This window comes from Fusarium flagelliforme (genome assembly GCF_020744385.1).
Source record: "Fusarium flagelliforme strain FIESC 12 MPI-CAGE-AA-0113 chromosome Unknown B0J16scaffold_4, whole genome shotgun sequence".
NCBI lineage: Eukaryota > Fungi > Ascomycota > Sordariomycetes > Hypocreales > Nectriaceae > Fusarium > Fusarium flagelliforme.
The window spans coordinates 3,311,359-3,338,104 of NW_025763506.1; the positions used below are offsets into that span (position 1 = coordinate 3,311,359).

General features: G+C 49.6%; 11 protein-coding genes across 11 annotated transcripts; 7 read left to right on the plus strand and 4 right to left on the minus strand.

Annotated features, from left to right (window-relative positions):
- Nucleotides 1–933: 933 nt before the first annotated feature.
- On the plus strand, nucleotides 934–6,158 carry B0J16DRAFT_355939 (CNH domain-containing protein; the record flags this gene model as incomplete). Its single annotated transcript, XM_046129443.1, has 3 exons — nucleotides 934–4,416; nucleotides 4,471–5,124; nucleotides 5,175–6,158. The coding sequence occupies 3 exons, from the start codon at nucleotides 934–936 to the stop codon at nucleotides 6,156–6,158; spliced, it is 5,121 nt and encodes a 1,706-aa protein (XP_045983299.1).
- Nucleotides 6,159–6,532: 374 nt separating this feature from the next.
- Nucleotides 6,533–8,034, minus strand: B0J16DRAFT_342317 (uncharacterized protein). The gene is made up of 5 exons (XM_046127894.1): nucleotides 7,827–8,034; nucleotides 7,436–7,667; nucleotides 7,349–7,364; nucleotides 7,109–7,245; nucleotides 6,533–7,053 (listed from the first exon to the last, which is right to left on the minus strand). The coding sequence occupies exons 2-5, from the start codon at nucleotides 7,660–7,662 to the stop codon at nucleotides 6,900–6,902; spliced, it is 534 nt and encodes a 177-aa protein (XP_045983300.1). The 5' UTR covers nucleotides 7,663–7,667; nucleotides 7,827–8,034; the 3' UTR covers nucleotides 6,533–6,899.
- A 166-nt stretch (nucleotides 8,035–8,200) lies between these two features.
- Nucleotides 8,201–9,233, plus strand: B0J16DRAFT_138627 (thioredoxin-like protein). The gene is made up of 3 exons (XM_046121849.1): nucleotides 8,201–8,483; nucleotides 8,632–8,738; nucleotides 8,815–9,233. The coding sequence occupies exons 1-3, from the start codon at nucleotides 8,398–8,400 to the stop codon at nucleotides 8,904–8,906; spliced, it is 285 nt and encodes a 94-aa protein (XP_045983301.1). The 5' UTR covers nucleotides 8,201–8,397; the 3' UTR covers nucleotides 8,907–9,233.
- B0J16DRAFT_399523 (uncharacterized protein) lies at nucleotides 9,170–14,638 on the minus strand (the record flags this gene model as incomplete). The annotated part of the gene is made up of 4 exons (XM_046132446.1): nucleotides 9,170–12,081; nucleotides 12,137–13,088; nucleotides 13,116–13,727; nucleotides 13,783–14,638. The coding sequence occupies 4 exons, from the start codon at nucleotides 14,636–14,638 to the stop codon at nucleotides 9,561–9,563; spliced, it is 4,941 nt and encodes a 1,646-aa protein (XP_045983302.1). The 3' UTR covers nucleotides 9,170–9,560.
- A 1,244-nt stretch (nucleotides 14,639–15,882) lies between these two features.
- B0J16DRAFT_320438 (thioredoxin-like protein) lies at nucleotides 15,883–16,407 on the minus strand (the record flags this gene model as incomplete). The annotated part of the gene is made up of 3 exons (XM_046125570.1): nucleotides 15,883–15,963; nucleotides 16,018–16,344; nucleotides 16,396–16,407. The coding sequence occupies 3 exons, from the start codon at nucleotides 16,405–16,407 to the stop codon at nucleotides 15,883–15,885; spliced, it is 420 nt and encodes a 139-aa protein (XP_045983303.1).
- A 1,271-nt stretch (nucleotides 16,408–17,678) lies between these two features.
- On the plus strand, nucleotides 17,679–18,390 carry B0J16DRAFT_138670 (uncharacterized protein). The gene is made up of 3 exons (XM_046121850.1): nucleotides 17,679–17,917; nucleotides 17,974–18,077; nucleotides 18,131–18,390. Exons 1-3 carry the CDS (start codon nucleotides 17,776–17,778, stop codon nucleotides 18,227–18,229), a joined length of 345 nt encoding a protein of 114 aa, XP_045983304.1. The 5' UTR covers nucleotides 17,679–17,775; the 3' UTR covers nucleotides 18,230–18,390.
- Nucleotides 18,391–18,910: 520 nt separating this feature from the next.
- On the plus strand, nucleotides 18,911–20,018 carry B0J16DRAFT_342331 (ribosomal protein L14-domain-containing protein). The gene is made up of 3 exons (XM_046127895.1): nucleotides 18,911–19,092; nucleotides 19,185–19,325; nucleotides 19,380–20,018. Exons 2-3 carry the CDS (start codon nucleotides 19,197–19,199, stop codon nucleotides 19,692–19,694), a joined length of 444 nt encoding a protein of 147 aa, XP_045983305.1. The 5' UTR covers nucleotides 18,911–19,092; nucleotides 19,185–19,196; the 3' UTR covers nucleotides 19,695–20,018.
- B0J16DRAFT_342333 (nascent polypeptide-associated complex subunit alpha) lies at nucleotides 20,019–21,606 on the plus strand. The gene is made up of 4 exons (XM_046127896.1): nucleotides 20,019–20,297; nucleotides 20,436–20,683; nucleotides 20,756–20,814; nucleotides 20,867–21,606. The coding sequence occupies exons 2-4, from the start codon at nucleotides 20,444–20,446 to the stop codon at nucleotides 21,195–21,197; spliced, it is 630 nt and encodes a 209-aa protein (XP_045983306.1). The 5' UTR covers nucleotides 20,019–20,297; nucleotides 20,436–20,443; the 3' UTR covers nucleotides 21,198–21,606.
- Nucleotides 21,607–21,785: 179 nt separating this feature from the next.
- B0J16DRAFT_399527 (uncharacterized protein) lies at nucleotides 21,786–22,690 on the plus strand (the record flags this gene model as incomplete). The annotated part of the gene is made up of 4 exons (XM_046132447.1): nucleotides 21,786–21,794; nucleotides 21,953–22,315; nucleotides 22,366–22,452; nucleotides 22,503–22,690. 4 exons carry the CDS (start codon nucleotides 21,786–21,788, stop codon nucleotides 22,530–22,532), a joined length of 489 nt encoding a protein of 162 aa, XP_045983307.1. The 3' UTR covers nucleotides 22,533–22,690.
- Nucleotides 22,691–23,392: 702 nt separating this feature from the next.
- Nucleotides 23,393–24,635, plus strand: B0J16DRAFT_342337 (Alpha/Beta hydrolase protein). The gene has a single exon (XM_046127897.1). The coding sequence runs from the start codon at nucleotides 23,497–23,499 to the stop codon at nucleotides 24,508–24,510; it is 1,014 nt and encodes a 337-aa protein (XP_045983308.1). The 5' UTR covers nucleotides 23,393–23,496; the 3' UTR covers nucleotides 24,511–24,635.
- A 367-nt stretch (nucleotides 24,636–25,002) lies between these two features.
- Nucleotides 25,003–26,401, minus strand: B0J16DRAFT_305189 (ubiquitin-conjugating enzyme/RWD-like protein). Its single transcript, XM_046124740.1, has 4 exons — nucleotides 25,950–26,401; nucleotides 25,791–25,879; nucleotides 25,606–25,737; nucleotides 25,003–25,549 (listed from the first exon to the last, which is right to left on the minus strand). Exons 1-4 carry the CDS (start codon nucleotides 26,000–26,002, stop codon nucleotides 25,374–25,376), a joined length of 450 nt encoding a protein of 149 aa, XP_045983309.1. The 5' UTR covers nucleotides 26,003–26,401; the 3' UTR covers nucleotides 25,003–25,373.
- Nucleotides 26,402–26,746: the final 345 nt, after the last annotated feature.

Below are 26,746 nucleotides of genomic sequence, written 5' to 3' on the forward strand. Positions count from 1 at the left end.
ACGATATACTGTCAGTACCAGGTAGTCTACTCGAGTTATGTAGGTGAGGGAGGATCCTTGGAGCCTGATTGATCTTCAGTGACGTCTCATCAATCAATCTCACTCACTCACTCACTCGTTCACTCTCTCCTTCTCGTTTGGACCTTTTGTCCTTTCTCTTATTATTATTCCCCATCACTCGCTAAACCCTGCCTTGACACAAAGTCTGAGCCTCACTATTCTGATAACTGTCCTTTCTTGCTCCCATTCATCCATCTTAGGACTTCCCCCGACCTACCTACTACCTACCTACCTAGGTAGGTACCTACTACAGGTACTGTACTGTACCCACGACACGGGCCATCGTCTCTCACACCGCACGACGTACTGTAGGTCATAAGTCTAAGGCTCCCGCTCTACCAAAGGACAAGGACCTGACAGGACAGTGGACCTGGAGGGACCCTGCCCAGTCCTGCCCAGCCTACCTAGCCCAGCCCAAGGGCCCAAGACTACGTCTGAGTAAGAGGGGCTTTCGCTTTCAATCAATCAATCAATTAATCCATCCATCAACCCGCCGCTTTCGAGTCCGCTCGCTCATCACATCCATCCTCCCTCCACCGAACGAGATCCATCTTCTCCGCCGAAGCTTACTCGACCGCCTTGCCTCGCTTTGATTCGATATTTGATTTTGCGCACAATAACATCGTCGCTCTTTTCATCCCTTCAACCTCTCCTCTTATGCCATCCACGACAGCGAGCGTCGTCTTCAGCTCTCGCCATATTTGATACCGTTGACCTCGACCCCTCAATGCGACCCGCCTGCGCTCATCAACCCTCGACGGTCCATACGAGGTAGACGCCCGAAACGCCAAGCCCAAGCGGCCCTGAATTTGGTTTTACAACTGTTCCCGCAAACTCCGTCACTACTTTCAACTCAACCAACAATCTGCCGTCATGTCTTTCCGCGGCGATGACCAGCGGAGATATGGCCATGTGCCACCCGTGCGGTATCCAGTTGCCAGTCGCGACCAAGAGTACCAGCAACAACAACAACAACAACAGCACCAGCAGCATCGACAATTACCATACGAAGACCTTGGGCGCCGAGCTAGCTTCAACGGTGGGGATGACGCCGCCTATATTCAGCAACCAGCCAGCCGCTCTCCCGGCTTCGGTTCTGGTGATGATGAACTCTTCATAAACAACAATTCCGCCGCCCGGCCTGGCTATGGTTCCACCAACAGCGCGCTGTCGGGCTACCAACACCAATATCAAGATGTCCCTCCTACGCCCACGTACTCGTACAACCCTCAAAGCTTTGCGCAGTCATCGGGCTTCTCACGGTCGACCTCCACCAACGCTCTCCCATACCGTAACCAGGCCCAGCCTCCGCCCCCTTCGCGTTATGCCTCGAACGCTAGCTCATATACACCGCAAGCTTACGACCCATCTGCTTATGCTAGCACAAATGTCCCACAACGACAAGGCTCCTACCAAGGATATAACAATTATGGTCAAAACTATGGCTCGCAGACGTCTCCTGGCTTCAGCCAGTCTACTGGAGGCTACCCGCAATCAGCAGCTTCCCCTGCATTGTCATCTGGCTTTGACCAGCCCTTACGAAGCCCCTCAGCCGGGGGGTATGACCAGTCTTATAGCCAATATCCAGGCCAATTATCCAATGGAGGAGCGTCATTCTCGAATGCCTCGCAACCCCCGTACCCCACTACAGCGCAGATGCCTGTTGGACCCTACTACTCCCCAAATGAGCACAATGCACTCTACAACAGGGCATCCCGTTCAAATTCCCAAGCATCACCTATCGGATCCCCCTCGAACGCCGGATCAACATCGCCCGGCCTGCAACGACACCCAACGAATGCACCATTGCCAAGTAGACCTGTCGACGATGAGCTTGCTTGGAGTGCTGGACACGAACGAATCACAAGCGATAACCTGATGCAAGAGCTGGAACTTGAACTGGGAAGCTCTGGACAAGGTTATCGCCCACTCCCGGAGCCCGAGAACGGCCGTTACGATGACGATTTCCATGGGCAGCAACTGCAGCGTTTCGACTCTGGCGCCACCACGATCCCCAATACAGCCAGCCGAACGACTTCGACGCGGACCGGTCAGACCGCTTACGAACCCGAAGACGATGAGGACGACGCGTACGGAGAGGCTGGTCTAATGGCCATGCGACAGGCTGAACTTGACGAACAGCGTTTCAGCACTGGATTTGGGTACACGGATATGCCCGTCATGGCAGACCCTTCCCCAGAGCCCGCTCATACTAACTCCCTGTCAACGAACCTGTCAACCAGCACACTACATACCCACCCCGAAGAGCAGGTTCATAGCAGCGACAGTGATTTCGCTGGCGTTGACCTGGGAATGCTGGGTGGTGGCTTTGGAGGCACTTTGACTTATGGTGGAGATGTTGGATCACCGCCCAATTCATCTGGTCAAGATACTGGTCGACCTCTCCCTACACCAGGCTATTTCAACCGTGCATACGACCAAGGTGAAAGCGTGCCGGCCTTCAAGACGGCAGAGATGGACTATGGTGGCACAGGAGGATTGCAGCCACCCACGCAGCACCGATTGAGCTTCGATGAGGAAGACGAGCGTGTATCACTACGTTCCCGACAGAGCGGAACAGAGTCGCCGAGCAAAGATGAGCTACAAGATCTGTTCTATCATCCAGGTCTATCAAGTCGACCCTTGCCAGCCATCCCAGGGCCTGGATCCGACAGCAGCTCGATGCTCTCAGTACAGACCAACAACCGTCAACAGTATCAGCATGCATACTCCCGTAGCACAGACTCGCGATTTGGTGCGCCAGATAATCCCGAAGCCTATTATACCGCCGGTCAGGCCTACAACCCGCAACCTGAGCGATCCATATCATTGGCTGGGCACAGCCACACGCCTCAGGTACAAACACCCGCTCGATCCAGGACCGATGCCGCCGAAGAACGGAGGAAACTTGCCAGATATGGTCACCAGCAGGCGCCTTCGAATCAGTCTTTCCCCGAATATGAAACTCCTGCTGGCTCAATAGCAGCATTTGATGGAATCACTCTACCAAGTGGCCGCAAGAAGAAATTCATACCTTCGAAACTCAATGCTTCCGATTTCCGCAGATGCCCTGAACCGTGGGCGCTCAGCGGTCTCGAGGCCTGGATCCGCGAGATGGGAGAAGGCGAGCAGGACTTGAGAAGCAAATCAATCGAGGAGGCCTTGATCAACTTGTTTACCGGCAAGATCCCAATGATGAACGTGGCCGATGCCGAGGTTCTCAGCACACATGTGGTGTCGTCCATGTTGGAGCGAGGTGTGCTTGTTCCGGAAGAGGAATGGGTGAAATTTGGGAATGGCCATATTTCTGGAGTCTTGTGGCAATTGACAGGCTCTGGATGCTACGCTCCCAAAGTTCATGATGAGGAAATTGGCGGTCGGTGCTATTCTCATCACTGTACCCGTACCTTGAAGAAGGTCGACCTAGAGGAATTGGCCCAGGACTCGAAGCCTGCTGATGATTGGCACGTGTTCTACGGACTTCAGAAGTCCGACTGGGAATCAAAGCCAAAGAAGGAAGTCGAGCGTCAGAACATCCTTCACGAAATCGTTACTGGAGAGGAGAATTATATCAAGCAACTGGACATCTTCCGTATATACTACCGCGATCAACTTCGAATGATGCAGCCCCCGATCTTGAAGCCCGAAAAGCGAGACAAGTTCTTACATACGGTCTTCGGAAAGCTTGACCAAGTACAAGAGATCAACAAGGACCACTTGCTGTCGCAGCTCAAATATAGGCAACAAGAGCAAGGTCCCTGGATCATTGGCTTCAGTGATCTATTCCGAGAATGGATTCGCAAAGCCAAGTCGGTATACATTGAGTACGCCTCGGCTTATCCCAACGCAGTCTATCAGGTTCGCAGAGAAGCCGATCGCAACATTCTTTTCAAGCGATTCCTCGATGACATGCAGAAGCAGAAGGTCTCGTCCAAGCATGACTGGACTCATTATCTAATTGCGCCAATCCAGCGCCTCCAGCGTTACACTCTTCTCCTTGAGAGTGTTGAGGGCAAGATGATCACTGACAGCGAGGAGAAGTCGAACCTGGCCAAAGCTATCGCGGAGATCCGACAAGTAACCATGGAATCCGACGCCAAGGTGGCTGAACAAAATAAGAGGGTACAAATGATGGAGCTGAATAGAATGCTCGTTCTCAGGCCAGGCTTCCACTCCGTTCTGAACCTTGACCACCTCGGCCGCGAATTGATCTTCCAAGGAGATCTCCAGAGGATGGGGTCTAAGGGAGTCAGATGGGTTGATACACATGCCTTGCTCTTTGATCACTACATGATTTTGGCAAAGACAGTGACACCGAAAGAAGGCAAGGACAAGAAGTATGATGTTTCGAAAGAGGTAATTGTAACCCGCTCACTGATTTCGGAGATTTGTTGCTAAAAGAATATATAGCCTATCCCGATGCCCCTGCTATTCCCCGAGAGTGTCAACGATGAGCCAGTCCAGAAGCAGAAGGGTATTACTGCTCCGTTGGGCAGGACCACGGCAGCTTCTGCTTCCACGACTCAGCTCAACAAAGTAGGAAGCAATACCGGTAGACCTGGCCTGGAGCACGCAGCTACGAACTCCTCTCTTGGCTCGTCCTTGACTCCGACTGGCTCCAACGACCCCGAAGGTAGAATTCTGTACCCGTTCAAGGTCAAGCACCTGGGTCACGAAGTATATACCTTGTACGCGTCGTCAGCGAAGGATCGAGCTGATTGGTGCAACATGATCATTGAGACCAAGACACGACACGCCAAAGCTCTTTTCTCTCAGAACGCTGAACCTTTCAGACTCCGAGTTCTTGCGGATGCTGCTTTCCATTATGATAACACTTCCATATACGCCAGATACCCAAGTGTCCCGGTCAAGGGCACTCCCCTTGATCGAGCCATTCAGGAGTTGGAGAGTGTCTTAGGACCAGCCCAGGGTGTCGCCCCCGTGTGCCGTGCTCAAGTCAACTGCGCTACGAGTTTTACTGCATTTGGCAAGTCCGTAATTGCCATTGGAACCGATTATGGTGTTTACATCTCCGAGCCATCGAACCCCCGTGGATGGCAGAGGGTAAACGGTCTCCCTTTTCCCTGGTGTGATATAGCTAACATTATTTCTAGACGGTTCAAGCAACCCGCGTGACTCAGATCGCTGTCCTTGAGGAGTTCGCTGTCTGTGTGCTCATCGCCGATAGAAACCTAATCTCTTATCCTTTGGATGTCATAGCTCCGGTGTCTGACTTCTCGGCTCCTCTTAACGACAACCCCCGACGAGCGCCGCAGAGGCTGGCTAAAGATGTGACGTATTTTGCCACAGCCAAGATGAAGGACAGGATGCTTCTTTTCTATAAGCGTAAGGAGGGTCTCCATACCTCATTCAAGGTTCTTGAGCCCATTTTCCAAAAGTCCACCGAAAAGAAGTCCCGACTCTTTGGCGGACGCAAGACAAGTGGGGGTTCGGCAGAGACGTTCCGCGATTTTGACGAATTCTTCTTCCCAACCGAGTGCTACTCGCTCAGCTTATTCCAAACATATATCGCAGTTGCAACAGCCAAGGGAGTTGAAATGCTCACGCTGGACAAGAAGCAGCCTATGTCCATTCCCGACCTCAAAGCACCAGCAATTGCCAACATCGCTGGCCGTATCCGGGATCAAAAACCACTCGGCATGTTCAGGCTCAATGAGAATGAATTCATTGTGACATACGAGGACTGTGCGGTGTACGTGGATAAGCACGGCGACGTCAGCCGTACACTCATCATGGAGTACACGGGTAAGCAGAAGAAAGCTCGTGGTGCGACCATGTACGGACAATATTTGCTTCTCTTCAACGAAGATTACGTAGAGGTTCGAAACGCCGAGAATGGACGCCTGCGTCAAATCATTGCCGGCCGAGATGTCCGTGTTCTGGATCTCGGCGTCCGGGGCCCTACAGGCAGAAGCACACTAAATCCGCAGTCACACACCAATGGTTATGTGCACTCATCAAGTGCTGGTAGTGAAGGATCGAAGGGCACTGTCAAGATTGCCATGTCTCACCCAGAACTTCCTGGTCGACAGATCGTTTTGGAGATGCTTTTGAATGACGGTCACATGGAGAAGTAAGAGGGATGAAAGATGCGGTTGATATAATGGTTATGATGAAGATCTATCCTCACGAGACGACCCACCTGGCGTGGTAAAAGAAACTCAACACAAGCACGCGCCATCTGAGATTATGAGACAGATAAGTGATGGCTGTTTCGAGGAAGGGGAGTATTCTTTGCTTGTGTACATGTACATATTAAATCTGGTTTCTCGCACAACGTTCTATGGCCCTGCAGCCTAATGGTTGGATCTATGGCGGAGGGATATTCTTGTGGCAGGGCGTTCATAGGTGGTGCAAGCAAGTTGCTGGTGTTATGAAAGCCATCATGAATGATACCTAAACAATACTAGAGAGGAGATAGTTCTGGATAATACCAAGTCACTGTGACTGTGGTTATTATATAGCTTAGTGATATATGCGAAGTACGTGTGTGTGCGTGCATTGAGTCCTCAACAATTATACGAGGCTAGACATGTCTTGTACAGTTTTATTCGTTGAGCCCAACCCCAGTTTGTTTTGATAATTACTTACCATGCTTTAACTCGCACAGATAAAAAGTAACTACCTATTCCAAGAGCTCCCTTACCCTGGAATTTGAATTTTCGAATTCTCTCTTTTTCTTTTTTTAGGAGGATGCATCCAGCTATTCCGGAGGTTTATCAGGATGCTGTGGAGTGTGGAATTGGAGACCATGAGATATGTCCGGCCACAAGTTAATTTACAACCATTGTCTAGTTTGTTCCAGTCCAAGGGCGTATTTAAGGCTTGACCTCCTCGATGGTCTCCTTGGCGTCGGCCTTGATATCCTCAACGACGCCGTGCAGGCCCTTCTTCTTTTCGGACTCGTACTTGAGAATTCGAGTGACCTGGACGACACCAACCATTCCGAGGAAGAAGTTGACAGCAGCGAGGCTACAGCATTCTGTTAGCTAGCGGTTTCACAACTTGGGGATGGAAGGTCACATACAGGTAGTTCTTGGGCTTGATGATGAGGCACCATCGAGTCCAAATGATACCGGTGCAGGTCAGGGCGAGGTTCTGAGTGAAGGAGAGCTTCTCGGCGGGACGAGCGAAATCGGAGATACCGGCAAGGACAAGAGCCCACTATAAGCGACGAACCAGGTCAGTATGTGTGCTTATATCGCATGTTTCGATGTGATCGTTATTGCAGGTGGGTTATCACGGTTTGTAATTATCGTCAACGAACCTTCATGACGGGAGCCCTACAGCCACGCATATTAGCAAAAACGATCTCCACAGCCCAACGTTGATATTGGGTTGGACGCTCTCTCACCAGAAATGGACAGTCTTGAATCCAATCTCACTCTCATACATGCGCTTGAACCAGCCTTGCTGTTGCTGCTGGGCGCCATCGGTGCTCTGCCATCGACGGCCGCTGCCCTGGTAGAAGTTCTGTCGGAAGGTTTGCTGGCGGAAAGCCTGGCGAGCGGGCTGGGCAATGGTGGCCTGGCGGAAGAGAGGGCGCGAGGCGCGGAAGAGGGTGTTTGCGGACGAGGCCATGGTTGCTGTTGAGTGTCAGTGTCGATATAATTATGCATGTCAGGTATCAAATCGAGGTGGTCGGAGCAAGTTGGCGCGCATTCGAAATATTTTGCGACAAGAGCACAAATGGAAGGGAAATGACACAATTGCTTTGGTCAATAATAACTTAATCACTGACTTACACGTTTATCTCTTTAAAGGGTGGAGGGGGATGGTTCTTCAAGAAGACGAACGGGACGGGTTGCAGAGTCTAGTCGAGTCGAAAAGACGAGGTTCAATCGAAAGAAGCTTTGATTGAGAATGAACGTTGGGGCAAGGGTCGGTCGCTTTCGCCCCGAGATAGCCTACCTTTACCCACTACGTACAGCTTTTCCAGGCCGCAGGTTTAGTGGATGGTGCGCTAAATCCTGTATTCTTTTGGGGACGGGAGACCCCAACTTGATTCAAGCCCGGAAACCGGAGATATCGTGTGCCCGGGGTTTAGACTGTACTATACCTGGGTACCTAGGTACCTACGTGGAGGAAATGTGCCAGCGGCACCGGAGGCTGTGCATAAGTTATGTTATGCAGCTCTGTAACTCGCATAACTGATTTTTATGCAAACCCGCCCTCAGTTTATTCCGTCCGAGCCTCATTGAGGGTCCTTGCCAACCACAAGCTCACAATTACTTATCACGTCAAGGCCGATCCGACGACTCCTTCGCTTCGCTATCCCACGACTTAAACCACCCGCTCAATTCCTCAGACCTCAGCATGTCGGCCAAGTACGCTTTCACGAAATCACTCCGCGAGGTGCGATTCCTCTTTTGCCAGACTTCGGAACAGAGCGCGGCTGTCCGGTACGTTTAAACCATACCATTTGCTCCCGAGCGCCAACTACAAGAAGTCAATTGGAGGAATTGGAGTTCGCGAGCGATTCAGGAATACTACAGAATGATTATAGAGCTGGAAAAACATATGGACTGACCCATACTCGCGCCGACATAGATCATTTCTCACCCGATCGTATCCTACCATGAAGCGCAACAACCCCAACATTCCCATCCTTATTCGTGAAGCTGCCGGCACCCAGCCCAAGGTCTTTGCCCGATACGGTCGGTATCCCAGAGCATCTGAAGCTCCTCCGATACGCATCTGGAAACCGCAGCAATACTGACATATTATATATAGAGCGAGGTGTTGAGAAGTCACAGATCCTCGAGGGTCTTTCTGACAAGGAGATTGAGGACACCGTGACTAGCCTGGTCAAGACTGCTCAATAAACGATTACTGCTTGATATTTGCGAAAGGGGATTACACTGGGATGGTCCTGAATTCGGGCCCCACGACGATGAAATGTACATAAAGGTCAAAAGCAGCATGCGACAAAGCATTGTATCACCATTAAACCACTATCCCGTCTCATTGGTTAAGCACCTTCTGCATGAACAACTTCCATTCTAACCAGCTCGCCTTCTAGAAACCAGTATGTTTTGTTTGATCAAACTGCCTTGTATTAGTGAGAAGTCACCCAAGCATCAAACGTTATAAATGATGAAACTTTCGAGTGCAGCAGGAGGTGGGTGATCACGGCATTTACTTGTCAATATATGGCAGCACCTCTCTTCATTTTTGCAAGTATACTGGCTATAATGTTCTCTTCGCTTGAACATTTGTCTCAGGTCTTCTTATGATAAAGAACAATAGCAACCCAAATACCGTGAAGTAGCCGGTGGACAATCCAAGTTGTCCACATCCAATACAAGTGCCACAAATTCATGTCCTTTTGTTGTCCTAGGAGTCCTTGTAATACTGTAGACCTTGAGTCAAGTTGAGTGAACAATACCAAAACCAACGCATTTGTGTTCTCATATTCTGTATCCCATTTCTCCTCAAATTCCTTCATTCTTCTCGATACGGCACTTTGATGTCTTTCATCATTTGGTAATGGGGTGGCTTTCGTCTTCATCACCATTTTCTTCAGCAGTCTTCGTCTTCGTACCCCAAACCGGGGTTGTCTGCGGCTTTGAAAGGGCGCGATCCCGAGATACTGGAAGAGATGGCCAATCGTCGTTGATCAGACCAGGCTTCTTGGTCTTGTAATGTTGTTTAGGAGTTCGTGGTGAATTTTGGGTCGTCTCCTTCTCGCCCTCGTTCCTCTCTGTCTTCGCGCTCAATGTAGCGGCTCTTTCTTTGCCTTTTGCTCGCTTGGAGCCCTTTCCTGGCGTCTTTGCCTGTGTATGGCACACAGCTTCTTTATCGCTTGTGTGGTTCTCTTTCCGAGCTGCTTCTGAAAGAGCTCGACGATGTTTCGAGGTCAAGGTGGCTGTTGTAGATGGCATAGAATCATCAGTAGGAGATGCGCCCACGCTGCCAATTTCCGGCTTCAATGGTTCCTGGTCGATTTGGCCTGCCTTGCGGATACGGTTAGTTGCGTCATCTAATGCAGGCCTTTTGAAAACTTCATCCTCGGAGAAGACAGCAGGTACCTGCGCGTTAAAGAGTGTCACTCTAGATGGCGAGACAAACTCCTGGGCCTTCGGGTTTAGACGACTTGTTGCGCTGTTGTCGGGACCATGTAAGCTTGATGATCCAGCGTGGACGGTGGCGTTTTGACATTGAAAAGCAAAGTCAGATGAGGGTGGTGACATCGCGACGCCCTTCGACTGCTCTGCAAGTGCTGACTCAATCATGACAGGACGAGGTCGACGTGTTTTGCCCATGCGCAGCGAACCTCCCTTGCCCACTCGAAATCCCTTGCGACCACGTGCATCCTCATCAGGTGAATCGAATTCATCGAGAGGGGGCAGTTGCGATTGAAGACTAGTTTCTGGATCGTCGCCTTGCTTCTTAGTACGTTTGAAAGAACCAGATGCAGAATGCTGTTGCTCAGGCTCTTCGTGGTGTCGTTTGGTAGGGGAAACATCGAAAGATTCATTCTCTGAAACTTGTCTAAGTAGGGAACCAAGATGCGCTGGCATGGAAGCATTTTGGTAGGTTTCGGATGCTGCATGGATAGATTGAGCGGGCGAGAAAGAATCGTTTTGGGGAATGTGGGAGCTGGATTCGCTGCCTTGAGTAATCGTCTTCTGTTTCGATGACTTCTTCTTCGATTTCGATTTCGATTTCGATTTAGATTTTGAACTCTTTCCCTTTCCTTTTGTCTGAGCCCCCTGGGCGTGCTCTGGTTGTTCGTTCGTCGCGTGTATGTCTGACAGCGGAGCGTCTTTCTCGACGGACATGGACAACTTCATTTTATTTGGCGGGGGTCGTTGAGGAGCCCCGTCGACAGGAGAGTATGTAGTATCTGTCTGTGATGACAGTGGCTCATCTCGGTCATCGTTCTTCAAAGTCGCCGTCTCTTGTCCTACTGATCCAGACTGCGTCAAAGGAGGATCCTTTTGCGCAGGCCGAGATACTGGTTGGTCGGGAGATTGTTCATATACGCTTCCAATTTCAGGAGTGAACGTCACGGTTTGGGTCGGAGTGGACATTTCAGAACCAGTAGCATAAGCTTCGCGCCTATCATCCTCGGAAGCCCCTGGGTTGCCATCATTCTTGACGGTGCGACTGTTGGCGTTGGTTAGTTCAAGGTTCTTGGGTCGCTGGGGGTTCAGTGGCATAGGGATCTTTGCCCATGCTTGACGTCTCTCCTTGATTTCGATTTCAGTGAAGACACTGGGTGCGCGAGTATGAGTAGCCATAGTAGGGGATGGCTCAGAAGGTTGAGGCCGAGACTCAATTTCTGCACCGGTCTGGTTTTCTATACTCTTCTCGATGGTTGCCAAACGTGCTGCAGGCGGTTCCTCAGGGCCGATAGAAGCCTTAGTGGGAGTATTAGGCAGTGAAACTCGAGGCTTGGCCCCGGTAGTCTTGCTTCCGTCGCTTCTCGGACTGTCGTGATCACGTCGATTCTGGTCATCGATGTCACCCAGCGCTTCCTCCGCAGGTGGCTTTGTTTGTAGTGGTTCGATGGGGGCTGTAGAATCGTTGTAGTGATGTGTATCGTTTGCAACAATAGGTTGGTTCTGAGGTAAGCAATGCACGCGTGGGACAAAGTGCGTCATATTTGTCGTCGATTGGTGAAGGGCAGATGATCTATTCACGACATAAGGCTGCGAGGCTGTCGAAAATTCGTGCTGGACACCACCCTTATCCCAGATTTGAGCATTTGCTGGGTTAGCCACAGATGGATGAAGCATCCCAGGCGGAGTATGGCGGGTTGTTGCTGCGCTTTGAGCATTGCCAGACATCACGAGACCGAACGGATACGGTGAGAAAGGCAAGGATGAAGGGTGCTGACCCGTGCTTTGGCCAGAGGCTACTCGAGTCGGTGCCTTTTCAGAGAGTGTCCATTTGGAACGCACAGCTGGCGAGAAGATAAGAGATAGACCCTGCTCAGGCATCTTTCCACCACCAACCGTGAGCGCCGCACCGACAGAAGAGGGGCGTCTGAATCTGTTGATATAGTCAGTAAGGTCCGTTCGTCTGAGAGGTTTATGATTCAACCTACCGGACCATAAAGCGGCCTGGTTCCTTGGATGCCAGTGGAAACACCCCGTCTACAAAACCATATATTTCAGATAGACCTGACTTCATTCGTGACTGCATATCTGCTACTGGTATGTCCTGCTGGGCTTCCGCAATGACATGCATAGAGCGGTTGCGAGCCTCACACATTTGGCAGGAGCAATGAACATAATCTTTGATGGTAAAGTCATCTTGAACGTTCTGGCATACGACGTGGACTGGGTCCGAGCCTTCACGGCGTCCCTTGTTCCTCCATGAGCCTCCGTCACGCTGCTTCTGAGCAAAATCAGAACCATAATGAAGTTGCGTAACCGGTGCCGTTGCGTTTCGCTGGTTATAGCCACCACGACGTCCCGCACTTTTGCGCCCACCACGTTGATAACCACCACGGCTGAGGACAGGGTTCGTATTGGTGAAGTTCTCAGGGTGGTGGTGGGGCCATCGGTTGTCATTTGGCTCGAAACGCTCCAGGCGGGAAGAATTGGTAGCATTTCTGCTCCGGTAGGGAGCAAGCCCCTTTTGGAGTACAGGTGGTTGCTGCATACTTGCATGGCGGTATCCAAGACCACTTGAGGCACCAGTGGTCTGCTCGGGGACAGGATAGCCCCCTTGGGTGACGGGATTGAAGGTTCCGGGAGGTTGGAAGGTAATCCCCAGAGGGTTATGTGTATTGTTTAGCTGGATTGTCCCTTCTGCAAAAGCACCAGGCACGAGACATGTTTGGAGGTTCTGAGCTGGTCTTTGCAAGTGGTTGAAGCTACCCACATCACCAAGCAATTGTAAATCATTATGCTCCTGGGTACTGGAGTGAGCAAGAGACTGACTTGATCGTTTCTGCTTCTCAGGTTCTTTGGAAATATCAATTTGTGACTCTGTGTCTCCTCGCTTTCCAAATGACCTGGCGTCCTCCTTCAAAGGGCTCGAGTTGCCTTGCGCTGCTCTCTAAACAGCTGCCGGGTTACTGAGAGAAGGGTTGAGGCCAGTCCGCTGTTCATCGCCATTGGTTGGCCTTTGGGGAGTAGCCAGGTTTGAGAATTCCATGACAGCTGATGATGGCAGTGATGCCGTCACGGATGACCTGCTAGCTCCTCGAGTTGCCCTGGGATTACCGCGGCCTTGTCGCTTAGATTTTGTCGGGGTTTGTACATCAGGCTTCTCTGGTCGGCCATCTTTCTGAACCAGCATCTTCTTGCCAGCCGTTGATGAGTCGGTTGCTTGGCCATTTTCTTCATTGTTCTGTGGTGAAGGCACAACATAGGAGGGGAAAGGCTCCGTAGACTTGGACCTGATTTTAGGTGACACACGAAGAGTTTCCCGAGCCACAGGGTCGCCTTCGTCAGTCTGTTTCGTTGAGACTCTCTCACTGTTGCTGTCAGCGGCCGGCCCGGCGGCGGCGGATTGCTGCAAGGCCTCCACTGCACTGGGTGGACGCTGTACAGGTGGCGGTTGATAGAAATGTTTGCCATTCTGTACAAGAATAGGTGCGGAAGCTTTTCTGGAGGTTGGCGAACAGCGATGAGGTTCTGCGGCTGGTTGCGACGGAAGGCCTGAAGGTTCAAAAATTCGTTGACCAGCTGTGACCCTGTTAGCTTCCGACTGAATATAGCTTTTCTCATGACTTTTACATACCAAGCCAGTTCTCAGGATCATCGTCGGCGTAAGATTTCATAAGATGCTTCGGCCTCGCATTGGCACCCAACCTTAATGTTTCAGGAGACATCATCAAAGAGTAACGATGCTTAAGGGCCTTTTCAAGGAGGGCTAGTTGACTGGCATCGCAATTGCCGATCTCATTCCAGTCTTCTTTGGTGAAGATTGAGATTATAGATTGGGTAGTGTCCCACTGTTCGAGCTTCTGGCCATTGTGCTTCTGGTCGTTGTGCTCCTTCCACAACCACTCGTCAAGCCACAGGCCGACTTCGTAGGCGACACGCTTGTTCACATCGAAGGCGATGATTTGATTCTCATCATAGAGATGATTCAACACATTCCAGAGGTTGATGGCTCCGTAGTGGTAAATGTCGAATGTATCGAAGTAAGACCACAGGTCATCCCAGCAGGTGGGCTTTTGCATATATTTCATGGAATGCCAGTAGAGCCTGCGCAGCGAGTTGCAAACGTATTGGATCTCGTCACCGCTCCATAGGTGGATGCGACGTTGAGGCATCACATGATCCATAGGACGGAACGGCTGTGTTCGGTGCCTGGTAGAGAAGATGGCCCCGGCTTCAATCCGAGGGTTCGTGTAGAATCCCACGGGAAGGTAGTCTTCGAGGTAAGTCTGGGGAACACCTTGGGAATTGGGTGTCTGGAGCATCTTATAGAAAACGGGAAGGCCATTGGGGTAGCATTCATCGAAGGCTTCGCGTAAATTGGGTGCCTGCTGTTTGCCATAAACACGGCTCGGGTCCAGCACCGGCTTCGGCGGAGGTGGTGGCCCCGTGGGTGGTAGACCACCCGCAGAGGCGGGATGAGCCTGATCCATGGTGCTCACTGAGAATCTGTTAGTAGATGATAGATTGAATGTAGTCGTCCCAAGTCAAGGTACGCGCTGTGCTCTGCTTTTGATCGTGCCTCTGAGTGCGGTCAAGTAAAACGCCCACAAAGACAGATCAAAGCATGCCGGATGGGGGAAGATGCCTACCTTTGAAGGAAAGCCCTCAAGTGTAAAGATGAGCAACAACAAATTTATTCAGGTCGAAGTGAAGTGATGGAGTGGAAGTATGGAAGGTGGAGGAAGAGGTAATGTCGCTCCTTCCCAACAGCTCAACACAAGATGATGCAACGTAAGGAAGCGCAGATGGCAGAACCTCAGGATAAGCAGATGGAAAAGGGCCGGAGTTGAGAAGAATGGATTAGAAAGTAGGAGAAAAAGAGAAAGGTGTAAAGTCAAAAAAAGAATAAATTTCAACGAATCCACTCCTATTGCCGTTGCCTACCTAAGCGGTCACTGGCACCGCACCGCACTGCACTGCACTGTTAATGAGTGATAATAACTGACGCTGGCACTTACCAGCAGGTGGCAAGAGGTGAATGTATTCTAAGCCCAGAAGGCCTTGTTTGCGTTGGGAAGTGCAGGCTATAAAGATCCTAAAACAAAGGTGATCCAGCTCCTGAGACTTAGCTCTATGGGTGGTCTTTGCTCTACCGATCTCGAGTTAGAGTGCTTAAGTCAGAGTTTGACCTGCATGAAAAGGGCAATGAAAACTCGAGGTGTGTTTTAGTTTTGGTGGTGCTTCGTCCAAACACAAAGAATGCAATTAACCATATCAACTGCAAGTTTAAGATGGGTGCTTGCCGCTCCCCGCTGCACATAACCACCTCGACACGTCACCCGCAGTGAAGACTGTTTGTATTCAAGATCCTTGCTCGTCCGAGAAGCCTTCTCCTAGCTTGATTAAATAACAATGCAATTGAATTCGATCGACTTTAATTTTGGCGCTGGTTTCTTGTCGTGGTTGAGAGCACTTATTGGTACATAGGGTTATTGAAACTTACAACTCATGAAACGATATTATGATAGACCTAGTGCCCATATGACAAGCTGCAGTTTGGACTTGGGGAGTATGATTAGCTGGTTAGACTTTGCTTGAGCTACCATTCTGATCGACTTTCACACGAGGGCAATGGGTCAGATGACTCGGCACCAGTCTCTCGGTCATTTGTAGAGTACCTATATACTGAAGGGTACATATGTTGGATTTCTTTAGAGTTTCTGAAGTGGAACCATTACTTCTGTTGCTTGAGAAGCTTAAGAATCTCCGACTCGTTATCACCAGCAATGGCTTTGCCGTTGTTCCAGTCTACAACCTGGAGATGATATTAGTCCAGACGTGCTGACACAGTAAGATAGTTATTACATACCACTGGTCGAATGAAGTTCTCTTTACTTTCCTTAAACTTTCTAAGAGCATCCTTCTCGGTGTTTGCACCGTTGATGATCTTAGGAATACCACTGGCGCCAACATACCCCAGGATCGTCTGAACCTGGTCGTCTGTAGGGGGGTCTTCGGTAATGTTAAGCTCAAACTCTTCTCGAATAGGAGAGGTCTGGGCAGAGTGATCGCTCGCCTGGTCAAGAGTGGCACCAGAAGATGCATTGGCAGAGACCTGCTTGAGGAGGTTTGCAACTCTCACGGATGCTGGAGAGCTAGCCTTATGAAAGACTGTCACGATATCGAGTGTCTTGTGCTGTTACTTGGTGAGCAATTAAGTTTCATGGACCGCAAGCTGCAAACTTACGAAGCGAAACATTGTTTCTTATTTTTTCGTTTGTGAGATGTTTGTTAAAAGACGATGAAGGAGAAATCACAATTGTTCGGGAGGTTCACGTTGGAGCTCTGATTTGGTATAGCTCCGTGAAGCTTGTCACGCCGAAATCCATATGACTTGCTCAATGGCTCGGCGTTTGTATGGTCCGTGCACGACCCCACCACAACCCGCTAGGTACCTATCCTCAGTTTGGTGTTGGCACGTACCTAGAGTAGAGTACTGAACCCATACCTACCTAGAGGGGTAGGAGATAGCATAATACTGAACTCCATACTAATAGGAGCAAAAGGCATAGTAGTAATAGAGACATATTCTATCATTCTCATGGCCTATCTGGATTACATTCTCATCTGCTCTGCTAAAGTCCAGGATGATACAGCTTCTGACTTTCTTCTTATTGAACGCGGTATCCCAGGGTAGACATCGCAGGGGAAAGATGTACTGGCAAATCTAGTTGTCTCCCTCAAAAGATCTTATCAAGCGTTGTTTATGTGAATTCGTGGAAGGTACTCTAAGACGCGCACCGTTGCCCATGTAATAGTCGGAGAGTCTACAGATGTCGTTTGATGGGCCGAGTCACGATTCAAGTATCCATATGTCTAAACAGTTGCAATCAGTTTTGGAGTTCAAAAGGAAACATCGTAATCAAGGTAATCATATCTTTAGGTTATTTAAAAGGCCGCCTCTGGCGAGTGTAGTATCGACTGACTGGACTTCTCAGATGATCCCCAACCTTAGTAGGTGCACAGGTAGAGAAGGAACGTAGCAAAACGAACAGGCTTGGGTGAAAGCCAATGTCTCCGTACCTACCTACGAAGGTAGGTACTTAGTGATACCGCGAAGGTTCAAGTCATCCATTCGGATATATCAACAATACCTGTTAACTACTATAACTACCTGCCTACCTACTCACCTAGGTAGCTAGATATGTACTAATAAATAAATTCTCACGTGGTTGTTCATACATTAAAGACGATCAGGGGAGAGCCGCCTCGCCAAGCTGCTGTGCAGGACCGCCTTGCGCTAAGAGATCGACTGCAACAAGCATATGTTGCAGAACCCTAAAGAAAGAGCTAAATCTCTGCTTCCTTTTATGACGTATGTGTTGCGATCCAATGCATATTCTTTTGTTGCTGTGACCAAGGACTTTTATCATGACGTATTCTATGAAGTCAGGTTGTGGAGAAGGCGTGTGCGACTTGGCAGCAGCGATTCATCGTCGAAAGCGTGAACTACAAAAAGGTCTTGAGGTCGATTGAAAGCCTTTCTCGTACACACTTCATCTCAACTCTTCACACTCTACATCTTTCTCACAAACAAAAAAAAAAGACAACTTCTCACACCTTCATCATGTCTGGCTACTCCAACGTTGGTAACCGTGGCGTCTACGAGGCTGGCGACCAGCGAAACGTGTCTGAGGCCGAGCGCAAGGCCCAGGAGTCCGACCCTTACAACGAGGGCAAGGAGAACTCTCACAACAACCTCGACTCTAGTAAGAACTTACAGAACGAAGAAAAGAAAGAACTTGACCCTAACAAATATTCGCAGAGGATGAGCGATCCATCGCCAACCGACTAGCTGCTGAGGAGAAGAAGTCCGAGGATGGTGATGATCTTGAGACTGCCCAATCAAAGAAGGACCCTACCCTGCCTGTAAGTCCAATCGAGATCCAGTCGTGACATCGAATGCTAACATCACTCGTCAGGCTCGCGCTCACGGTAACGAGCCTTCCAAGGGCGCCAAGGTTGACGCCGAATTGCAGGCCGAGGAGGAAGAGGAGCTGAAGCGCAAGGGCAAGGCTTAATTGTAACAATACATAGATCACGGCCTCATCATTGCAGGCAAATGATGCGGAAGGGATGAATTAATGAACAATAATTGAAGCCAAATTTAACCATTACAACATGAACAATGACAATGTCCAATTCGATCACGACTGATCATGCGACGTTATGTGTATATAGGACAAGCTATGTAAAGATCATAGAAGTACCATAACATATCACGGATTTAAGGCTTAGGTGCGTATTGGGAATAAATCATGCAGTATATTCATAATATAGCTAGCTATCTAAGGACTGCTGTAAAGCAACCATGCAAGTTTCAGAAGTGAGGTACTAGTACCGAGTGTATCACTGTAGTCTTGTTAGTCTCTTTGTATCATGACAAAAATTTCAAGACTAAAATGAGAAATGTGGTGCTTTCAGAATATGTAAGAAATTGAATATCAGCTATCCGCCCGACTTAGCTACTCCGGCGAAAGAGAGCCATCAAGCAGAATCAATCGCAAATTACCTCATCCTAACGCGAAAAGAGAGTGGAAAAAGAAGATGCTGCAAGCTTACCTTGATACGCTCGATGCGTCGCGTCGCTGACTTTCGCTCTGTTCAGCTCTTCATTCAGGAAATGAAGGGAACTTGTCTGCAGAACATTCAAAGTCAACAAGAAATTTTCTTTTGAAGTTCTCGCAGGCTGGGCCCGTGCACTGGTACCGAGAAACTTCGTTCGAGTTCGGGACGGCGGAAGGTTAATCCGACCGATTAGACCGAAAGTTAGGGCAGGCACGCACAGGTTCTTATTCTACCCACCATCAAAAAGTCCTTAGCGATTTCAAGGTCCGCGGCTCCAGCAAACAACCAACTAACGGGACAGCATAATCGACAACTGGTATGAACCTCGACTCCTACGATCGCAGTTGAATCCGAATAAACACTGCGCGCGCGAATTTTGAACATTTCGACTAATCGACCGCTACACAGATCACCGTCACAATGGGCGACGCAGTCATTGAGGGTTCGAACTGGCGCCTCGTTGAGGTTGGCCGAGTCGTTGTTATCAACGGCGACCACCCCTTCGCTGGCCACCTGGCCACGATCGTCGAGATCATCGACCACAAGCGAGTAGGTTTTGCCTGCTTCAGTTGCCGCGATACACGATATTGACCCTCGCCACAGATTCTCGTCGACGGTCCTTCCGCGAACGCTAGCCTCGCTACTCCCCGACAAGCCGTTCCCCTCAACAAGGTTCTCCTCTCTTCTCTCGTTGTCGAGGGTCTGAACCGCGGCTCTCGAACTGGTACCGTCCGAAAGCTCTGGGAGAAGTCCGAGATTGACTCCAAGTGGGAGCAGACCAACTGGGCCAAGAAGCGGGACCAGATGGAGCGAAGGAAGGCTCTTACCGACTTCGAGCGTTTCCAGGTTCTCCGACTCAAGAAGCAGCGACGATTCGAGGAGCGCAAGGCTCTGGCCAAGGTCAAGGCCTCCGCATAAATGGGTTATTTAGCTGGAGTCACGGAGGTGCTTGAAAGTCGGGTTTAGATCAAGTGGCACGGAACAGGCGAAACACAATCACGGCTGTATAGAGGCTGCTGGATTCCATTTTCGTTCCGTTCTGGAAGGCTGTATGCCACATTTCATCGTCAAAGATGAACGGCGTCAATACGGAAATTCTGAGATCAACTGAATTCAAAGCATGAGGAGCATCAAAAAGAACATGGATTCTGTGAAGTGTAGCCAAAATAAAAATGAAATGAATACCCCCTTAATCTTCGCCGTGCTTGCATCTATCAGTCAATATGTTGTTTAATTGCCTAATTTGCTGCCAATTGCTCAACATCGCCCTCCATATTAACCTTAATCCATTATTCCTGCCCATGGAATGTCCATTATTTTCCGTCCCTCATCACTCGATCTGGAGGAGGCGGCGGGAGGAGTACCTAACTACCTCTACGCAAAGTTTGATTACCTAATACGATTAGTTCCCACCTCCCACCAAGCAAGCCCTAGATTTATCGCTGTGCGAGATCCCCATCACAAAACGACGACGTGAGAGAATAGGCCAGTAAACCGCCGTATCCGGGATCAGAAAACCAAGTAAGTACGCACATGCCGTTTCGGTCACCGTGTTATTTGATTCTCGATTTTTGCGGTCGCGGGAGCATTTTTAAGCCACAAAAACCTCGACAGAGAATTGCTGTTAGCTAGAGTTGCTAACATCTGTGCCCGCACCAGTCGCCAAAATGTCTAACCCCCGCGTTGAAGAACTCCCCGACGAGGAGCCCAAGAAGACCACCGTCCAGGACCACGAGGATGATTCCAGCGACGATTCCGAGGTCGAGGAGGTCGGCGAGGGTCAGCTCCCCGCTGGTTCTACCGTGATCCACAACCGCAACGAGAAGAAGGCTCGCAAGGCCCTCGAGAAGCTGCACCTCACCCGCATCCCTGGCATCACCCGTGTCACTCTCCGCCGTCCCAAGAACGTGAGTGAAGACGAGTCCTGGAGAAAGATTGGAGGGGTAAATTGAGGAACGGTGCTAACCGGCGTGCTCCAGATCCTCTTTGTCATCAACAGCCCCGAGGTCTACAAGTCTCCTAACAGCAACACCTACATGTAAGTTGTCTCGCAATCGACTTTTGAAACTATTCTCTGACATAATATATAGTGTCTTCGGTGAGGCTAAGATCGAGGACGTCAACGCTGCCGCTCAACAAGCTGCCGCCGCTCAGCTCGCCTCCCAGAACGCTGAGGACCACTCTGGCCACAACCACGGCGAGCCCAGCAAGGCTGCCGAGGCCGATGAGAAGAAGGAAGACAAGGACGACGACGATGAGGAGGAGGAGGATGAGGAGGAGGAGGTCGATGCCTCTGGACTCGAGGACAAGGACATCGAGCTTGTCATGACCCAAGCCAACGTCAGCCGCAACAAGGCAGTCAAGGCATTGAAGGAGAACGACAACGATATTGTCAATTCCATCATGGCTCTAAGTATCTAGGCATGAGGTCTTGACCGGACCATCTTCCACAACAGCATGTGCATGGGACGAACATTGGGCTCTATTAGGTCTGGGCGAACTGTACCCTGCGGAATGGAGTTGATGTCAAACAACGGAAAAAGTTAAAGGGAAAACAACCCGTATCCGTCAAACATTACTTTTGTCTTGGTGAAAATGTTTGAAATTGTTTTCTTGGAACCGGAGACAATAGTGACTTGATCTTTATATAAATTGGCCAAGTTGTATACTAGTACGGCCATGAGTTTTGCTGTTGTCTACGATGGCCATTGCATATTTACAAAATCAATGGTTACAGGCTAGAAGCCCGTTTACTATGGTGTCGTCTCATCTCTAGATTGTAATTGTAATTTTCAGCTTAATCTGAGCCCCAACCTAGATCTATCAAAACTACCTAGGTACCTAACTTATCAATGAGGGGTTCAAAAACGCTGCCCGCCGCCCGGATACTCGAAGTTGGTGCACGTGACTTGCTAGCGCCCGGTAGTTCCCTGGACGTTCGGCAAAGTCATCAAACAACCAAATCAAGATCATCCTCTCCGCTCTCTCGACATCGCAACCTTCCTCAAAATGGCGACTGTAAGTTCAATTCGTCAATTGGCGCGTGCGACTGATCGCAGATGCTGTTGAACTTTTTTCCCGGTCCCCAATGCGCGCCTCTACGTCCCACGATGTCATGAGCTAATTTTCCCCTTCTCCGACAGCGAAGCGCAGCTCTCAAGCTTGACTGGACCAAGGTCACCAGCTCCCTTGGTCTCCGTGGCCAGACCGTTGCCTCCCTGCAGGCCTTCAAGAAGCGCAACGAGGACGTCCGCCGCAAGGTTCAGCAGCTCCAGGAGCAGCCCACTACCGTCGACTTCTCCCAGTACCGATCCGTTCTCAAGAACCAGGCCATCGTCGACGAGATCGAGAAGCGATTCAACGCCTTCAAGCCCGTTACCTACGATGTCAGCCGACAGCTAAAGGCCATCGACGCCTTTGAGGCTGAGGCCGTCAAGAACGCTGAGGCCACCAAGCAGGCCGTCGACCTCGAGCTCAAGGACCTTGCCGCTACTCTCAAGAACATTGAGGAGGCCCGACCATTCGAGGACCTCACTGTCGTACGTATCACCACATCCGAAACCACTGGACCGATTCTCACATTGTATAGGACGAGGTTGCTGCTGCCGAGAAGTCCATCGACGAGAAGACCGATCAACTCGTTTCCAAGGGACGATGGATGGTGCCAGGCTACAAGGTATGTCGCTCAGATTTCAGAACATATGACAGTGCTGACACCCATTGCAGGAGAAGTTCGGCGACTTGGCTATGGTTTAGACGAACTGCGATATTCCTTTTCCGCCTTCGCGTTGTGTACTCTAGCATTGTAGATAAGAGAGAGAACTGGAGGCAAACCCCAGGTTTTCCTCATACCCAAGCAGCTACAACATTTCCTGTGTTCATGATATCTTATCCGTTAAACGGTGCCAGTTTGGACCGCAGTGCCTGGATGTAGCCCAGCGTCAAAGACATGCTCAATGCTTGGAGCAACGTTGGGCTAAGATTCGTTTCGAATGAAGAGTCAATCCTGCATCCATGAGTCTTGATGCTATTTACCATTCTCGTGTTTCCGATCCTGAGATCCGCCACAGAATCGAACAGCGTAGTGTGCAGTCTCATTAAGATATGTCTCTTTATGGACCGTCGGTATTCGAGTTGCTCTCTAATCGTCACTATAAGCCCCTTACTAGAGTGCTATGACATACTTGCCCAACACCTTCTCATGGAATAGAGGTTGGCCTAGCATTTGTTTCTGCCGCTCAATGTTCCTACTTGCCAACCATACCTTCGTCTCACAAATAGAACAAGGATATGGTTAATGGTAAATGGTATGAGATGGGCTATATACAGGGGTCAATGACATCCATTGCATCTATAACTATCTGAGTAAGTAACATACCCTATATCCCGGGGTCATTACTCCGGGTATATCATTATAATTTGACTATACCTAGGATGAATATAGTCAATCGTACATTCAACCACTGCTTGAGGTATAGATGGAAACATGCTTGATTGGAAAGTAAGTTTTCAAGTCATTGTTGCGGTGAGCTCGTGAGATACAGACCTGTGTTCGTGATATTAAAACCCTTGAGGTGTGGCCTTCACCACGTATGGTAGTTCACTACTTTAGCCTGAATACATCCTTTGTGCTACCATGCTACCACACCACCATACCTAGCAACCCGTCAGCTTAAACGCTGTCTTAGCAAGATGAAGATACTGCTATCGTTGGTTCATCATGGCTTTCCCTGATCCTGTGCTCAATGGATATGTTTTCAAAATAGCCCCCCAGCTGAATACCGCATGGTTGAAATACGAGGAAGAGGTCAAGATGAGAGGTCCTACCCGGATATTCAACACTATCGAAGAGCGACAACCAGCCTATGCCCTAGAATGCCGTGATCTTTACAAACGAATGACAGCTCCCGGGGCACGAGACCACTGTTTGTCCCAAGGTGTCACCAAGAAAGAGTTTACAGTGTCTTCCACCATAGATGGTCATCCGATTCCAATCCTACAACTCGGACTTGAAGAGAATGAGAGTGACGAACCAGAGGTTGTCATAATTTACTACCATGGCGGAGGACTGAAAGTTGGTGAGGCAGACAGCGAAGAGCTTTCTTGTCGACGTATCGTCAAGTCAGGCATAGCCAAGATCCGTCTATACTCGGTGGGCTATCGCTTGCTTCCGCAGCACCAAGCCAAGATATGCTTCTCAGATTGTTTGGATGCATTCAAGACGCTACAGAATGCAGCAGTGAGAGTGGTTGTCGTTGGGAGTTCAAGTGGTGGGCAGATGGCTTCGGCAGTAGCCCAAGCCGTCCCTCCAGGATCGATCCATGGTTTGCTGCTGAGATGTCCTGTCACAGCCGACAGAGCCAGTGGTGAGCAGTTCGTACCCGAGAAGCTACGTCCCTATCACACAAGTGTGTCTCCTACTTTCATCACGTCCTTGAACGGATATCTGAATCGGGACATGCCACGGGATGGCCTTGATAAGTTGCCTCTGGAAGCTACTAAGGCTGAGCTGAAGCAACATCCTCGGACATGGATACAGCTTGCTTCCAACGACACCCTATACTCGGATGGACTGTGCTACGGGATGCTCCTGAAAGAGGCGAATGTAGAGGTTAAGGTGCAGGTTGAAATTGGATGGCCGCATACCTTCTGGCTCAAAGCTCCTCATTTGGATTTTGCTTTGGTATGCGAGAAGCATATGACTGAAGGGTTAGAGTGGGTTCTCGATAACTGATTGTAACTACCGTTGGACTTCAGATAGCTAACAAGCTATAAGAGTTTAAAGACAATGCCTTTTATCTTTTCCCCCAAGAACGTCATTTTCCCTATGTTCGTCCTTCCATCCATACTCATCCGCAAGTCTTTGGGCAATTGCCATGCTTTCTGCCACATGAAGCCGCGGTACTCAAGCACCTGCCCCTGGAGTCTCAGGAAAAGACGAGATGACTGACACTCATCTATTCTTGAGTATTGAGATATTGCTATGCTTTAGCAGTGATACGAAGATCTGAGGGCACAACTCATCGTATGTACCTAATAACAACCGGGAACCCTCATACATAGAACACTGCGCCGCGCTATTCCTTCCTTCCAAGTCATTGACTAGGTAGTAGGTACTAAGGTTGCAAAGCAATTTCAACCAGAAGAAGTGAACCCTGTCGAAATCGAGTGTAAAACATATCGACGGGTAGACTGTGGCTGGCATAAGATTTGGGCATAGATATAGGTTTAGAATATATTCGATTCTTTGTCGACTTTTGTTGACGAGGGATATATGCTAGAAACGCGGCATCACCGAAGATATTTTTATACACCTACCGCATACCTACTATTGGTAACCACGATCTGTCGGACATGAGATTGCCAAAATCATTGTTTCTTTCTTTTTATGTAGACGAAACTCTCATATTTACAAGACAACGCCAAGCGCAAACTTGCAAGTGCTCTTGTATCCAGCCAAAAGACGATAGGAAGGCTCTCCATCAGACATCATTTGGTCCCGAACCCCAGTATTTGTACTTCTAACGTAGTTATATGAGGTCGTCCAAGTCTTGCTCTTTTTTAAAAAAACTTCTTTCTTATCGCTTCGCACTCCCTTCAAGGCTTCGCATACTGGGCGGTCCACTCTTTGGCGGTCGCGATAGCCGCCTGTTCGTCTTCCTTCCAGCTCTTGGCAACATCGGCAGCGAGCGGATCGTCGGGGTTAGGGGCACCAAGAAGAGCCTGGATCGAGAGAAGGATAGTTCGGATCTGAAGGGCGGGGGACCAATTGTCTGGAGCATTTGTCAGCTGAGCGGCCTCTAAGTATTAGTCTCGATGTGTAACTCACTCTTGAGTACGTCAAGACAGATGCGTCCAAGCTTATCAACGTTGGGGTGGAAGATCTTGGTAAGGAATCGGATCTTTGGAGGTGTCATGGGGTAGTCGTCGGGCAGGAAGAGCTCAAGGTTAAAGACACCGCCTAGACATGAGATCAGAGTTGAACGAGGTAATCTGTACCGAGGAAGAACGTACCCTCGTAAGGAGACTGAGCGGGACCGTGGATTTGAACATCGAAATATCGGAGGTTATCCTCGTGGGGGACGGCACTGATTCCTGGAACACTATATTGCGAGTGGTGTTAGGATGCGATTTCAGGGCGCAAGACAGGGTCCTTGGAAATGGGTGACCTACGGCTCGGCCATGAGCCGTTCTGTCTCTTTAATAATGCGCTTCGGGAGAGCCATCTGGAAATTTGGTGCGGCTTGGGGTGTGTGGAATCTTATAGCAGATGTATGCGCGAGTTTCGTCTTTCGGCTTGGTGAGCGTTGGTATCGTGTCGTGTGGCTGTAGCCTCTGCGTCAGTGATAAGTGAAGGGTCGTGATGAAGTTGAATCCTTGAAATAAGGCGGGCACTTACCTACTACCTACTAAGGTATATGCTGTTGGGTAGTAGGCAGGTAGGTTATGGCGGGGCAGGCCAGACCGGGATATTGGGTAGGTAGGTTAGTAACTACCAAGGTGCGACTAAGATAGATAGTAGGTAACCCAGAGGTGAAGACGGGAATCAATGAGGGTGGTTAAAAATGATTGGTGCAGACCTTTCAATATTTTCAAATGCAAACTGATCAAGTTACGAAGGAAATACTCAGTAATACCTAGTAGTAGTGGAAAGAAAGTCCAGTCTCATAATGGCTACCTACTAACTACCTACCTACCTATACGGATACATTATCTCCTTTCGATACCTCCCCTTCAGGCTGTCATACCAAAAGAAGTCTCACGACATATGCCCGATACCTTTACAGGACAGGACCAAGAAGGCAACCTAAGGTTCCTAGTCCGTCAGGTGCTAGCCCAGGACCAATTAATGATGGCGGGGGATGTACATTTACACGTCAAACAGCAGGGGTGGTACTTGTGCAACCTGTGAACGTCGTAGATAATGCGCTTTGACCACCTCATATCAATCCCGACCACTGGAACGCGAG

Excerpts from the sequence above, each read along its gene's own strand:
- B0J16DRAFT_305189 (XM_046124740.1), bottom strand. The coding sequence starts at position 26,002 with ATGGCTCTCCCGAAGCGCATTATTAAAGAGACAGAACGGCTCATGGCC. Across the intron at positions 25,738-25,790 it reads CGCTCAGTCTCCTTACGAGG|GCGGTGTCTTTAACCTTGAG; the intron begins GTACGTTCTTCC and ends TCTCATGTCTAG. Across the intron at positions 25,550-25,605 it reads CTGTCTTGACGTACTCAAGA|ACAATTGGTCCCCCGCCCTT; the intron begins GTGAGTTACACA and ends CAAATGCTCCAG.
- B0J16DRAFT_138627 (XM_046121849.1), top strand. The coding sequence starts at position 8,398 with ATGTCGGCCAAGTACGCTTTCACGAAATCACTCCGCGAGGTGCGATTC. Across the intron at positions 8,484-8,631 it reads GAACAGAGCGCGGCTGTCCG|ATCATTTCTCACCCGATCGT; the intron begins GTACGTTTAAAC and ends GCGCCGACATAG. Across the intron at positions 8,739-8,814 it reads CAAGGTCTTTGCCCGATACG|AGCGAGGTGTTGAGAAGTCA; the intron begins GTCGGTATCCCA and ends TATTATATATAG.
- B0J16DRAFT_342337 (XM_046127897.1), top strand. The coding sequence starts at position 23,497 with ATGGCTTTCCCTGATCCTGTGCTCAATGGATATGTTTTCAAAATAGCC.
- B0J16DRAFT_138670 (XM_046121850.1), top strand. The coding sequence starts at position 17,776 with ATGTCTGGCTACTCCAACGTTGGTAACCGTGGCGTCTACGAGGCTGGC. Across the intron at positions 17,918-17,973 it reads TCACAACAACCTCGACTCTA|AGGATGAGCGATCCATCGCC; the intron begins GTAAGAACTTAC and ends AAATATTCGCAG. Across the intron at positions 18,078-18,130 it reads AGAAGGACCCTACCCTGCCT|GCTCGCGCTCACGGTAACGA; the intron begins GTAAGTCCAATC and ends ATCACTCGTCAG.
- B0J16DRAFT_342333 (XM_046127896.1), top strand. The coding sequence starts at position 20,444 with ATGTCTAACCCCCGCGTTGAAGAACTCCCCGACGAGGAGCCCAAGAAG. Across the intron at positions 20,684-20,755 it reads CTCTCCGCCGTCCCAAGAAC|ATCCTCTTTGTCATCAACAG; the intron begins GTGAGTGAAGAC and ends GGCGTGCTCCAG. Across the intron at positions 20,815-20,866 it reads CCTAACAGCAACACCTACAT|TGTCTTCGGTGAGGCTAAGA; the intron begins GTAAGTTGTCTC and ends CATAATATATAG.
- B0J16DRAFT_342317 (XM_046127894.1), bottom strand. The coding sequence starts at position 7,662 with ATGGCCTCGTCCGCAAACACCCTCTTCCGCGCCTCGCGCCCTCTCTTC. Across the intron at positions 7,054-7,108 it reads ATCAAGCCCAAGAACTACCT|CCTCGCTGCTGTCAACTTCT; the intron begins GTATGTGACCTT and ends AGAATGCTGTAG.
- B0J16DRAFT_342331 (XM_046127895.1), top strand. The coding sequence starts at position 19,197 with ATGGGCGACGCAGTCATTGAGGGTTCGAACTGGCGCCTCGTTGAGGTT. Across the intron at positions 19,326-19,379 it reads AGATCATCGACCACAAGCGA|ATTCTCGTCGACGGTCCTTC; the intron begins GTAGGTTTTGCC and ends CCCTCGCCACAG.